This window comes from Bos indicus, chromosome 6 (genome assembly GCF_029378745.1).
Source record: "Bos indicus isolate NIAB-ARS_2022 breed Sahiwal x Tharparkar chromosome 6, NIAB-ARS_B.indTharparkar_mat_pri_1.0, whole genome shotgun sequence".
Classification (NCBI taxonomy): domain Eukaryota; kingdom Metazoa; phylum Chordata; class Mammalia; order Artiodactyla; family Bovidae; genus Bos; species Bos indicus.
Window position 1 is genome coordinate 7,709,299 of NC_091765.1, and position 15,153 is coordinate 7,724,451.

General features: G+C 36.7%; 1 protein-coding gene across 2 annotated transcripts in view; it reads left to right on the plus strand.

Moving 5' to 3' along the window:
• PRSS12 (serine protease 12) overlaps positions 1-15,153 on the plus strand; it is a 76,706-nt gene that overhangs the window by 42,204 nt on the left and 19,349 nt on the right. For both annotated transcript variants that reach the window (XM_070791018.1, XM_019962271.2), the window contains 4 exons: positions 1,613-1,754; positions 9,919-10,124; positions 13,105-13,183; positions 14,053-14,175. In XM_070791018.1, the coding sequence (XP_070647119.1) occupies positions 1,613-1,754; positions 9,919-10,124; positions 13,105-13,183; positions 14,053-14,175 (550 nt within the window). The remainder of the gene's footprint in view (positions 1-1,612; positions 1,755-9,918; positions 10,125-13,104; positions 13,184-14,052; positions 14,176-15,153) is intronic.

Here is a 15,153-nt window from a genome sequence, read left to right on the forward strand (position 1 = left end):
CTTATCAATCTTAGAGGTGCAAGCTGGAGACCCTTCTAGTAACTAGATAATGTAAAGAAAGTGTATTAGTTTGCTTGGCCTACTGTAACAGATCACACGCTGGGTGGCTTAAACAACAGGTATTTATTGTCTCACACTTCTGGAATCTGGAAGACCAAAATCAAGGTATGCGCAATGGTTGGGTACTTCTGAGGACTGGAAGGGGAAGATCTGTTCCAGGCCTCTCTCCTCAGCTTGTAGGTGGCTGTTTTCTCCCTCTTTCTCTTCACAACATCTTCCTTCTGTGTATCTCTGTGTACAAATTGGATTAGAGCCCATTCTAATGGCTTCACAATTCAACCCCAGGCAGTATGCAAGCCATAACGAGGGCTTTTAATTAAACAAAACCATATTTATTGGTGTCGATACAGATGTGTGAAAAACTCTACAAGTCATTTCTTTTGCATAATTCAGATAAATCCCCAATTTACTAGAGATCAGTTTCTCAACTTTTACATCTTTAGTGATTTTTATGACTTAAGCTCTTCCTTGGGAATCAATAGTAAATAGGAAGCCTGAGATGGAAATTGTCCTTATTAGTTGCTTCCATTTTTTTTTTCTTCTCTTCCATCTTTCAAGTTACTCATGCATCCTAAAGTATATCTAAAAATTCTTCTTAAAAATACCTGTGAAATGAACTCTCATGGACTTTAATGACCTCATTTGAGAGAAGAACAAATGTCTTAGATGGCCTCAAATATTTCTTCCAGATCTGAACTTTTGTAATTCTGCTTATGAAATGATTGGAGTCAAATTATTTGCAACACCCCCCCAAAAAAAATCAATCAAATGTCCAAAGGATCCTTTAAAAAGTCATGCTTAAATTCAATAATGAAAATTATATTCATTTAAATGTTATAAAATATTTAGTTGATTTAATGTGAATGTAGACTAAGGGAGAAATTAAAACTTTTTTTCACATAATTGAAAAAAAAATAAAAAAATAAAAATACTAGCTTTGGAGTATAATTTCTAGGTATGTTGATGGATAAGTGAGTAGATGTAGAACAAAAACAATTCCAAGTTAATGTCTTTTACTAACTAGAAGTTAGAGGTAATAAGATCATACACAGTTTTACAGTGCTATATATTCATTTATTCAATAAACAGGTGTTATGTGTACTCTCGGAGAAGGCAATGGCACCCCACTCCAGTACTCTTGCCTGGAAAATCCCGTGGATGGAGGAGCCTGGAAGGCTGAAGTCCATGGGGTCGCTGAGGGTCGGACACGACTGAGCGACTTCACTTTCACTTTTCACTTTCATGCATTGGAGAAGGAAATGGCAACCCACTCCAGTGTACTCTATAATGCCAGGCACTGTCTCAAGTGCTGGGAATATAAAGTTGAGCAAGATAAGCACTCTGACCTCAAGGCTTCAAAAGATATTGCAAAAGTGGATACAATTTTTTTTTTTTCTAAATTGGTATGTCCTCTCTCTCACTGTCCATTTAATATTTAGCTCATTTTAAAAGCAAATACTATTTTATAAAGTCTCTGATGCTTTAACATCAGTTTGCTTGTTTTGGCTCTTATAAAAGTAATAATGAGTATTACTTTTAACTCGCGACATAGGTTTTCCAATCAGACTGATGGATGGAGAAAATAAGAAGGAAGGACGAGTGGAGGTTTTTATCAATGGCCAGTGGGGAACAGTTTGTGATGATGGGTGGACTGATAAGGATGCAACTGTGATCTGTCGACAGCTTGGCTACAAGTAAGAAAACCTAATTATTTGGGATGGTTGCTTTACAAAATTTATGATTATTTTACTCTTGTTCTTGTATAAAATTAGTATTTATGATTCAGTTGAAAATACTGGCAGCATGCTGACTTGATTGAGAATGGTAAAGAAATACGGAGTCTGTTTAAATTTTTCTAAACTCTTACAAGACATATACATGATGTTACTCAAGAAATGTAGCTTTTATCTAATAACAAATAGTCCAATAAATCTTGATTATTCATAACACTGGAGAAGGAAATAGCAAGCCACTCCAGTATTCTTACCTGGAAAATCTCATGGACAGAGGAGCCTGGCCAGCTACAGTCCATGGGGTCGAAAAAGGGTCGGACAGAACTTAGCGACTAAACAAAAACAACAATATTCATAACAATGCTTCTGTCAGCCAAACGTATTAACCTTTTCTCTGTGATTTATGTCGCAACACAGTAGCCTTATAAGGGATTCTGCTGTTACTGAAATTACGGTTGGTTCTTGTTATTTGCAGTAGTTTTGTTATTTGTACAGTCACGATGAACATTAAGTTAGGAAATACTGAGCCATTGCTTCTAGCTGCTGCTGCTAAGTCGCCTCAGTTGTGTCTGACTCTGTGCGACCCCATAGACGGCAGCCCACCAGGCTCCCCCATCCCTGGGATTCTCCAGGCAAGAACACTGGAGTGGGTTGCCATTTCCTTCTCCAATGCGTGAAAGTGAAAAGTGAAAGTGATAGTTTTTATTTTTTAAAGCATTTATTTATTTTTGGCTGTGCTGGGCCTGTGTGGTGCAGGCTTTCTCTAGCTGCGGCGAGCGGGGCTGCTCTCTAGCAGTGGTGTGTGGGCTTCTCGTGGTGGTGGCTTCTCCTGTTGCGGAGCACAGGCTCTAGAGTGCATTGATTTCAGTAGTTGCAGCATGTGGCCTCAGTCGTGGCTCCCGGGTTCCGGAGCACAGGCTCGATAGTTGTGGCTCAGGGGCTTATTTGCTCCTTGGCATGTGGAATCTTCTGGCATCAGGAATCGAACCCATGTCTCCTGCATTGTCAGGCAGACTCTTTACCACTAAACCACCAGGGAAGCCCCTTAGTTTATAGTTGTTTCTAAAATAAAGCTTAATACATAAATGAGTAATTTAATGTTACTATGACAGTGGATGGTCGTCTTCTAGTGTACAAGCTACAGTTTGCCATCAAATGGTATTTAGAAGAGAATCATTTAGCTTTTGATCAGTTTACATATATTTGAACATATACTTGTTTTTATAATTTCCCAGTGAGAGGAGATAAAATTTCATATAAGAACTTATAAATAAGTATGTGATTAGAAAAGGGGATTTTTTCCCCCATGTCTACTTTGAATTATTAAAAATCTTTAATAAAGCATTTATTTGTAGAAATCAATCCAGAAAGCTTTGGAGATGTCAGAGAGGTTTCTTAATAAGAATACCAGAGAACTGTCCCCCACCATCTATATTGCACTTGAGGGTTAGTACTTGGAAACACTGAGAATCAAAATAGCATTAGCTTTTTCATAATGTAAGAAACAGAAATGAAGTAATAAAAATCAGGAACATGAGTGGTAACTAATATAGATGCACTTAGAGTGACAGAAAGTAAAACACACTCTTTAATGGTGTATTACATAATGTCTGACAAAGTCTAGCATATGAGAGCACATTGTTTTTAGAGGGTTGAGAGAGAATGTGTTGCCATCAGCTAACCTCGTTAGGACTAAATAGCCCTGATGGAGATTCCATTCTTTTCGAACTTTGTGTGATTCCATTAGTGCATGCTTCGATATGACATTGCTCTTGCACTCTGTGTTTATTGGAGTTATATCCCTTAAAAGAATTTTCAAAGGGTGTGTCCTTATTGCTTTGACTGTGTGCTCAGTCGTTTTGAGTCATGTCCAACTCTTTGCAACCCTATGGATGTAGCCCACCATGTTCCTCTGTCCATGACAGCAATACCACGCCTCTCTCCAGACAGGAATGTTGGAGTGGGTTGCCGTGCCCTCCTCCAGGGGATCTTCTCCACCCAGGGATTGAACCCGTGTCTCTTATGTTTCCTAGCACTGGCAGGCAGCTTCTTTACCACTAACATTACCTGGGAAGCCCGTCCCTATTGCCTTAATAGAGACCTAAAACTAACTATATCTAATTTGTAATCTTATGTTTAAATAGCTGCAAAGAGTTTAATTTCTGGCATATTTGTATATGACATTTAAAAGTTGAAGTTACATCATTCTTTTAATTATATCCAACAAAACATAAATATAGTGTTTTGATACTCACATTCATTTAAAAAATACATGAATAAGTTCTTCTCTGACCATCACAAATTTTACATAGTTCCTTTTTCTCCTTGAAATTTTAGTTTAAATTTTCTTTCCCCACAGAATCCTAATGTTACTATATTTTAAAAACTGTGTGTGTGTACACATGCAGAGAGTGAGATAGAGAAAAATTAAATTCTTCTAACAAGATGCTCTCAGGATTTTATGATTTCTGGTACACAACTAATTAAAAACAACAAATTTGATAAATGATTTTTCAACGTAGGAAAGAAAAGTTGACAAAAGCTCTCATTTCCTAGACCGATGGGTTGGGGTTTGGGTCCTTGGATAACAGGAGGCTTCATTGCTGTCGTTTGTTTTGAACTGTTCTTTTGGCCACTTCAGAGGCTTTTAAATCTTGGAGCAATGCACTGTGGTTGGATTGGCTGAGTGAAAGGCATGCCTTTTTTTTTGTGTAGTGGAAAAAGGGAAATTTTGAAAGAGAAGTTGATCTTGACTTAGCAAGACCAGTTTTAGGAGAGAATACACATGGATTTTGATGATCTACATATCAGTTGCCATATCTCTTGGAAAATCATCATCTACTCCCAGGAGTACTTGATACTCAGTTGAAGTGAAGTGAACTGAAATGAAAGTTGCTTAGTCGTGTCCGACTCTTTGCGACCCCATGGACTGTCCATGGAATTCTCCAGGCTGGAGAGGGTAGCCTTTCCCTTTTCCAGGGGATCTTCCTAACCCAGGGATCAAACCCAGGTCTCAGTTTAAAGACTCGTGTATTAGAGCCTATTGTCTCACTGAAATTATCAGCTATGAATTATTTCATGCTTGTAATCCAGAAGTCCCTATAAGTGACACAGTCTTTAATTATTTTTTAAGTCAAAGAAAAATGTATTAGATTTCACTATATCTTTGAGAATGTCTTTAATTATGTACTTTTATTAGTTAAAATGTTCTCTAATTCTAATATACTTGTTAATATATCTAAAATGGTACATTCTCTTTAGTTTGTGCATTGATTGGGAAATTGCTAAGAAATTATCCTTTTGGTTTATTTAATGAGTCTAATTTTATTTTCAACGTGTTTACTTCCACCTGTCATCTACTTTTATGCTATCTATCATGCTTTATTTTTGGTTCTTTGTATGACCTTCTGGCTTTCGATTCACAAGCAATCTAATATTCTTTCTTTGCTGTCTCTAATTATCTGAAATTTCAGCATTCTTGTTTTACTAGAAATTCTGTTTAAATTTTTAGCAAAGATATTCAGATATTTTCTTACCAATTTCACAAATTATCTGTAATTTCCCCTTCTTGAGAAATATCAAGACATTTAGCTTATTGTTATTTGCTTTCTACCTTTGGTCATCCTCACACCCAAAACTGATGGGAATCATCTTGGATATTAGTTTCAGGATGTTATTAATTTTCAATTTTCTTCAAATTATGGCTATTTGAATTTCAAATTGCTCTTCATTACACAGGCACTTATCAGCAATTATTTCCGTTTTTAAAAAAAGATTAATGAGATAACAATTTCTGGCAATTCTGATTAAGAAAAAGAGAATATAAGTAAACATTAGAGAAAAGAAATATAAGCACAGATACAGAGGGTTAAAAACCCCACTCCAGTACTTCTGCCTGGAAAATCCCATGGACGGAGGAGCCTGGTGGGCTGCAGTCCGTGGGGTCGCTGATTCGGTCAGACACGACTGAGCGACTTCACTTTCACTCACTATAAACTTACTTTTAGCTAATTAATTTGCACATCTGGATGAAATGAACAATTATCTAGGAAACTGTATATTTCAACAAAAAATGTAACTATCAAGAGGACTCCTTGGCAGTCCAGTGGTTTGGCCTTGGTGTTTTCACTGTAGGGGCCCTGGTTCAAGCCCTGGTTGGGGAACTAAGATACCACAAGCCATGCAGCATAGCCAAAAAAAAAAAAGAAAAAAAAAACAAACCTAAAAACTCGAGCCAAAACAAAAAATTTTTACAGTTGATACAAAAGATAGAAAACCCAAATAAATTAAAATAAATTACTAATGACAGGAGAACTGACTCTTGACTTTTTGCTGAAGAGTTTTGACCAGTCTTTAAGACACAGATGGCTCCTGAGTTATTAATATAAAAGTTGTTGTACAGCAAAGGAAAAAAAGAAATGAAAATCTTTCCATTTACTTTATGAAGTTAATATAATTTGATTTTAAGTCTAGACAAGGATTCATACACAAAAGAAAACTCATGAATCTATATTAAAAATTCTAAACAAAATATTAATGAATTTATCAGCAGTATATTAAAAGAACAATATCACTCAAATTTTCTGTAAGAATATGAAAGTAGTTCAGCTGAAGCATTCAATTTAATGTATTTTGGTGTGTTGTCTATAAGTGAAAACATATATGATTATCATAATAATGTTGAAAAACTACATGATAAAAATCAGTATTCTTGTCTCATATCTCCTAGGATGCTAAGAATAGAGTAAAACTACCTTAACTCTATTATCACAAACAAGCATGAAATAGGAACAAATAAGTGTGCCTGTTTTTACTGCAATGACTCAGTATTATCTGGAGTTTCCACTAATCATTAAGAACTGAGGTATTGGAATTTTTTAAAAGCCAGAATTGGTATATGAATAATGCAGTGTCCACCTAGAAAACCCAGGAGGATCATCTGAAAAAACACTAGAACTAGTGTTTATTAATGTAACAATATGAAATATAAATATTTTTTAAAAAGCAATAATGTTCCTATATGCTAAGTAGAAAAATTTTTTAAATGTCATTTATAAAAGGTACAAAACTCAAAAAAGTTCAAGGAATAAACTTCACAAAAATTGAGGTTTATGTGTAAAAAAGCTATTAGTAAATTTTTACAGAAGCTGTAAGGCTTCGTGATACTCCACAACTCTGAATGGGAAGACAAAATAGAAATTAATCTGTACAGTAAATGCTCTCCTCATTGAAGTCTTTGTTTTTCTTGGTGTGTATGGTGGATGGGGAGAAGGGCTTAACTTCCAAATTCATCTGAAATCAAGTCTATGTGAAATTGGCGCAGGAATAGGCAAAGAGGTCAGTGATGGTTAACAGCCTTGGTTGTGCATGGAAATCACTTTGGGACATAAAAAATATTACCCACTGTGGTAATGGGCCCACTCCCTCTTTACTTAACGTCTTAATTCTACTTTAATTGACATCCAGTGGGGTTCAGATTGTGCTATAATTTAAAGGCGCCCAAAGGTAATTTTAATATGTAGAATTATTGAACTATAAAGACCGAGAAGTGGCTTGTGTACTTACAAGCATGATAAATAAGGAAATAAAAATGCCCTTTAAGTCAGCAGGAAGAGTTATTAGGACAGTTACTTTAGGGACTGAAATAAAGCTAGATCCTTCACTAATATTAACAGAAATAAATTCCAGACAGATCAGAACTGTGATGTACAAAATAAATCAGAAAAATACCTTTCCTTTGCTGTTGCTGCTGCTGCTAAGTCACTTCAGTCGTGTCCGACTCTGTGCAACCCCAGAGACGGCAGCCCACCAGGCTCCCCCGTCCCTGGGATTCTCCAGGTAAGTACACTGGAGTGGGTTGCCATCTTCTTCTCTAATGCATGAAAGTGACAATTGAAAGTGAAGTCGCTCAGTTGTATCAGACTCCTAGCGACCCCATGGACTGCAGCCCACCAGGCTCCCCCGTCCATGGGATTTTCCAGGCAAGAGTACTGGAGTGGGGTGCCATTGCCTTCTCCTACCTTTCCTTTAAATAGTTATATTTTATTATACATATTTCAAATGCATAATTTGCTTTCCAAAGACTTGTCTTACATGAAACAATGTATATATCCAGAATCTTAAGAAATGTTTATATCTGTTGAATAAAAAGTTTCACTTCTGGGAAGAAATTTAAGCTGCTCACAAAGATTAATATATAAGAATGTATATACTTGTAAAACCTATAAAAATTTTAAAATAAATGTGCAACAGTAAGAAAATAAACTTTTTTTTCCCTACACTGAAATTTGATGCAGAACCACCTTCATAAGAATCGTCCACTTAGTTTGAGATCCACTAGTCTGTACAACGGAGAAGGCAATGGCACCCCACTCCAGTACTCTTGCCTGGAAAATCCCATGGACGGAGGAGCCTGGTAGGCTGAAGTCCATGGGGTCACTGAGAGTCGTACACGACTGAGCGACTTCACTTTCACTTTTCACTTTCATGCATTGGAGAAGGAAATGGCAACCCACTCCAGTGTTCTTGCCTAGAGAATCCCAGGGACGGGGAAGCCTGGTGGGCTGCTGTCTATGGGGTCACACAGAGTCGGACACGACTGAAGTGACTTAGCATAGTCTGTACAATGAATTTTTTTTTAACAATTAAAAATTGTAGTTAATATTTTCCCCATAAATGTGTGCCAAATGCTAGCAGTGTGTGGTTGGGGTTTTTTAATGCTTTTATTTTGCAAACTTGATACAATGAGCATTTTTTACTTATACAACTATTGAAAGTTTTATATGTAGAAAGAATTAAAGAGTAACTTTAAAATTGCCTGTTTGATCTTCCATGACTATAAGTATTTCTAATGGGTTAAATCTTATTTTTATTTGCAATTTATGTCAGAGTAGCCATCACTAATACAGAAGAAATTTTAGGGTACATTTTTGAAATGAATGTACTGCCAGCTATAAGCCTGTGAGGCCAGGTCTCAGCTGAAAGGGGATTATTCAAGCAAATTCCTCAGATAATCTGTATCAATAAACTACTTTGCCTGAGTTCCTTGCATAACTATAAGGAAAGTATAATAACCTTATCCTAACTAAGTAGAAAGTATTTTAATATTAGCAATCTGGTCTATATTGTCATTTTTAATAAGACAGTTTCTTTTGATTTAAAACTCTCCTGCTTTTCTATTGGTTTTTTATTTTATAAATGAAATTTGAGTTATTTGTATATGGTATGCTATTTCCCTCTGTTAGAGAATGCATTCATCAACACACAGACACACACACACATATATAGTATACATACTCATCAACTTTAAAATTTATCTTTTCACTTTCCTTTGGTGGTTTTTAGTGAAGTGGCATTTTTAAATTTTTGTTGAGCTTATCAATCTTTTAATTTAAAGTATACCATCTATGCTTTATTTTTTTAACAAATCTTTCCCTAATTTGAAGTTACAAGGATAATTTTCCTATAATTCAAACATTAAAACTTGGTCATTCATAATCATGTCATTAATTTAACAGGAACTGAGTTTTGAATATGGTATTAGTTTGAAATACTTCACTGAAAATTTTGTATTTGGATATTTAATAAAAAGTAATATATTATTAAAAAAAGAGAGAAACCAAAGAAAAGTGATATACCCAAAGTAATTCTGCCTTCTTAACTCTGGTTCCTGGTTTTCTCTTTCTCAGTTGAAAATTGTGCATTTTTACTTCTAAAGTGGGCTTTAAAAGTTCTTAGCTCCCTAGGTAATTATTTAATTCTCATAATTTTCTTGGAAACCAATTTTAAGAGAGTATTATGGTCTGGAAGAGAGTAGATATTTTTGAGAAGATTTTTTTTCCTGCTTTAACTAGAGTTTAAGACTATCATAAATTTTTGACATGCGACTTTGTTATTAGAAATTAAGATATAATCAAGAAGCCGTGGAATATGATAACAAAGAATGTATACTTATTACCTCTCAAGCTGTTTTTTTGATAGTCATGAAATAATTTTTTAGCACATATAGATGCTAATATTAATATATGAAAGTTAAGAAATATACTTGGATGAGAGTGTATGTTGTGATTTATTCAAATGTACGATTGACTGACTCTCCACATCCTCAAGAATGCTCTGTTTCCAGGGGCCCAGCCAGAGCAAGGAGCATGGCGTATTTTGGGGAAGGGGAGGGACCTATCCATATGGATAATGTGAAGTGTACAGGAAATGAACGGTCCCTGGCCGACTGTGTCAGACAAAACATCGGAGACCACAACTGCCGCCACAGTGAAGACGCAGGAGTTATTTGTGATTATCTTGGGAAAAAAGCATCAGGAAACAGTAGTAAAGGTATGTCACCTTCTGGGACGTGTCTGTGAAGGTCAAAGAATACTCATCCCCACGTCATTATTCTGAGCAGCACTTGGGTGATGAACTCCCTTCCATAAGAATATATTCAACCCCTTGTTCCTTCTGCTAGTATTTAGAGGCAGTGGTTCTTCACCAACTTTCCTGTGTGGACTCCCAGAGAGGGCAGAGTTCAGGGGCAGGAGTGGGTTTAGAGGATTTTGTAATCTCTGAGTTTGTCCCCCTTTGATATTCTTAGCCATTTGTAACCATTCCTTCTTTGAATATAATAAAACTGTCAAATTTGCTGGTATCCTTGAAGGTTTAGAAATGATATTTGCTTCATAAAAGCAGGAAAGAAATGAAAATTTAAAGGTGAATCAGAGAAGGGCACTTCTTCCCCTCTTATTAATATCTTAACAGGGATAGTTTTTGAAATTAATTGCAAAAAGAAAATTATCTTTTGTAGATTCTACTTTCTGAAATTTAAGAATGTAAGGAAAATGAGAAGTAATCTTTCAGTATAATACAGTGATGGGTAGTTCATACTTATATAAATAGAAGAGTTCATAGAAACTCTGAGTTTAATTTTTATGAAACAAATACTGCTTTAAGTGAAGAAGGGGAAAAACTAGCTCTTTTGGGGGAAACTATGGTTATGTTTTATGAAAAGAACAGTCATTTATTTATGTAGATTAAAAATTCATGGTTTTGATACTTAAGATTTTCTTAAAATCAGGTGTATCTATACTTGAGAATCCTCTTTTTCTAGCATCTTTTAATAACTATTAAAGACAATCCAATAAATTGGATATTGTTAATATGATTCTTCATTATCTGAGAGTCTTTTGAGTGTGAAGAATATTTGCAACCCTTTATGCTTTGTTTTATATATATATATGTATATATATACATATAGATATTACATGAAATAAACATGATTGGTAAGCCAGTTTTTCCTGACTATAGACTGTAACTTAATTAAATTCCCTTCAGTAATTTACATACAGTTACAAAGTAAACATAGCTAATTCTTTGGATTATGGAAAATTTCTTAAGCAGTAGAAAAACATAAAAATTCAGTAACTATGAAATATTTTAGTATATTTTAATGTAAAATAAACCTATTTTAAAATATGAAATACCATATTTATTTCATCATTATTAATATATTTGCTTTAATGCCTTCCAAAGGTGTAGCAGTGCTCATTTTGATACCTTTCCATGGTCCCAATGCTACCATATTTGAAATAAAAAGTTTTTATCTTAGACCAACTGGATTACTGAATCTGACTTATTAACTTTTTGATTTTGTGTTGAGGTTCAAGACCTATTAACTTCTATAGGGTGATTAAAACTCAAGCCATCAGTTTTTGGTCATCTAATGGGATCCTTTAATAAATGAGTTTCCTTTTACTTTATAACTTTTTTATAATAGTGAATTTTATGGCTTTCAATAAATTTTACTTTCTTGCAATCTGGTACTTTTCCCCAGAATGATGTAAACTTTTGGTTTTGCTTGCTTAATATTACATCATTCTTTGTGTTGGCATTATATGCATTGACCTGACTTGGAACATTATTGGAAACTTGTGTTTTTCTGGTATCTTCTACCTTACAGTGTCATGTAGAGGACTCATATCATAAGAGATGAGGATTAAGGTTTGACGGCATGTCTCTGAGCTCATTTGACAAATTAGTGACCTTGGTACACATTGCAGAACCTCTTTCTCCCTGAATAAATATCTAGTGCTGATATCCTGTTTGGCTCCCTTTTACCTGGTTATTATGGAAGAAAATTAATGCTGACTAGACTTTCATGGTCTTGGCACAATTCCTACCCTTTCTTCCTACTCTGATAGAAAAACAGTATATACTGTATTCCACACATATATACTTAACCATCCCTGGGTTGGGAAGATCCCTTGGAGAAAAAAATGGCAACCTACCCCAGTATTCTTTCCTGGGAAATCCCATGGACAGAGGAACCTGCCAGGCTCCAGACCACAGGGTCACAAGGAGTTGGACATGACTGAAGCAACTTAGCACACACACACACTTTCTAAAATTATTTTTAAAACTAGTCATACCTTATTTACTCTTCTTTTATACACCACCTTTTCATATATTTTCAATTTAACTCTTTTTTTTTTTTTTAATATTCTTGACAGAAATCTGTTATTTTGAGATGTTTGACTGCATAGCCTTAAATCCAATTTGCCAGTTAAACTGGCTTAGTAAATCCTTTCTGTATATTAATATGCTATTTAAATACATGTAAATTTGTGTCAGAATTTCTTCCTGGGAATGTGCTTTGCTTCTCTGAGTTACATGTGTATATGTGGCTTAGAAGAGTGTTGTCTGTGAAAATTAAATAATTCAGATCATCATTGTTTTTTGTAGTCCTCTTGTTTAGTATTTCCGAACTCCTGAACAGTCTCCACAGTCAGCAGAGGAGTAGGTGTGGGTACCATAAGGACAATGCACTACATAGGGGCAGACCATTCAACAGGCCATGACACCTCCTCAGAGCTGACTGTGGGAAACCTCATCGAGTTCCATGTCTACTTGTGAATTACTGTTGCCTTCATTAACTAAAAAAAAATGTTCAATTTTTATGATAAGAAAGTGAAGTGAAGTGAAGTTGCTCAGTTGTGTCCGACTATTTGCTACCCTGTAGAGTATAGCCCACCAGGCTCCTCTGCCCATGGGATTTTCTAGGCAATAATACTGGAGTGGGTTGCCATTTCCTTCTCCAGGGGATCTTCCCAACCCAGGGATCGCATCCAGGTCTCCCGCATTGCAGGCAGATGCTTTAACCTCTGAGCCACCAGGGAAGCCCAAGATAAGAAAAATAGCCAATAATTTGAAGAGAAAAGGCACTTTAAAATAGAGGAAGCAGCTGCAGGGAAATGTGTCACTTGTATCTCTACCCCAGTATCAGCAATGTGGTAGTTTAATTAAAAACCTCATTCTGCTTCAGAGTCCCTCTCATCTGTTTGTGGTTTGAGATTATTGCCCCGTCGGCAGAAGCGGATCATTGGTGGGAAGAATTCTTTAAGGTAAAAGTTTCTTCAGAAGTGATTTTCCATATTACAGAATTATTTATACAGAGAGGGGATTACAAATTGGGGCATTTTCTACTATTATATAGTGGATTTGTCTTATTTTCTAAACTAAATACAGATTACACCGATAATTTCACTGCCCTTTGACCTATATTTATTTATATAGACCATGTTCTTCAAATCACTATCCCCTGATATATGAGATAGATGGGTTGCAGAAACAAATTGATTTACCAGGAAATCTGAAAATTATATAACTACACATTTATTTAATTTAGAATATATTTGTTTTGGACTTGACTCATTCTTAATATAATTTTGTTGCTTACTGAATTTACAAATGGAAAACCAGTGCTTTGCTTAGTAAATATTTCTTCAGGGGAATTCCCTGGACCTGGCGGGCTATAGTCCATGGGGTCTCGAAGAGTCGGACATGACAAGCAACTTAGTATGCATGCCAATGGTTAGGACTCTGCGCTTTCCCTGCCATGGCTCGGGTTCAATCCCTCACTGGGTAGCTGAGATCCTGCAAGCCATGTGGCAAGACCAACAGATAAAGAAAGAAAAAGCCCAACTTCTTTAGCGTGTTTAGTGAGGGAGAAAATACGCTTCAAATCACGAAATATAAAGAAGACACAAACTGTTTCCAAGGATGTCAGAGTTAGGGTCTATGCACACAGATGCTATAGGCAAATCTTTAGGGTGTTCTGCTCAAAGCTGTAGGAATATCATTCTCAAAGTGGGAAAGGAGTTCACATTCTCAAGTCTCTTTATACTCCTTTCCTCCTACCTGCACGCCTAAGTCATTGTTTTACTGGATGATGTGCCTTGCTTTTCTGATGAGTGGCTTACTTTCTTCTTAGGGGCAGTTGGCCTTGGCAAGTATCCCTCCGGCTTAAGTCATCCCATGGAGACGGTAGGCTCCTTTGTGGGGCCACGCTCCTGAGTAGCTGCTGGGTCCTTACAGCAGCACACTGCTTCAAGAGGTATGTGTGTACCTTTCCAGATAATGCAGTTTGGCCCTTGCTTGCCAGTTCTTCCAACCCCTTCCTGCTCTACAGCATACTGGACACTTGGAGTGTCAGAGACAGGCTACAGGCATTCCTCATCTCCTTGAGTGGTGCCGTGGAAGCAAGGGGGTAACATTAGGAGCAAAGAGAGCTCTCAGGAAGTCACTTGCTACCCTGGTATTAAAGCAAACTCTAGGTTTAGGGAGAAGAGAAGATGGGTCTTTGGAGGGGAGGCAGCTATGTTATTGTTTCTCCAAGAACATGTCTGAGGATGAAATCATGTGCCCACAGAGCTGGAAGAGACCTCAAATTATTTGCTTCTGAATGCTAAGGAATAGGGAGTCCACGTTTAGTGTTTTGATTTGAATTTTAGAACCTTCGAGTCTGCTTGGTGTTTTGTGTCTTCTAGAGAAAGACTTCTCTGTGTGTACCTGTCAGTTTGCGTCCTGGTTATTTCCTGTTGTCTCAGACATTTTGGGCTTCCCTGGTGGCTCAATTGGTAAAGAATCCGCTTGCAACGCTGGGGACATGCGTTAAATCCCTGTGTTGGGAAGGTCTCCTGAAGAAGGAAAGGGCAAACCACTCCAGTATTCTTGCCTGGGAAATCCCATGGGCAGAGGAGCCTGGCGGGCTGCAGTCCATGGGGTCGCGAAGAGTTGGACACGACTGAGCGACTAAACCACCACCAGGCATTTCATCAGCCCATTCTGAAGTCTTTCCAGTTCAGAGGGGAAGCCCTGCAGAGGAATTCAGTGTGTCAGAGTCACACTGCTCATGGTGGCGGCACCTGCAGGACCTGGTGGTCTTTTCTCCATGTCCTGTGCTCTTTAGTAGCCCTGGATAATGGCCATTTCCTCAGCATGAATTTTAGTGTTTAAAAATGTGTACCATTGCTTGGCAAATGTTAATGATGAATGAAGCAAGGTGATGAACACAGGGGGTTTCACTACTATA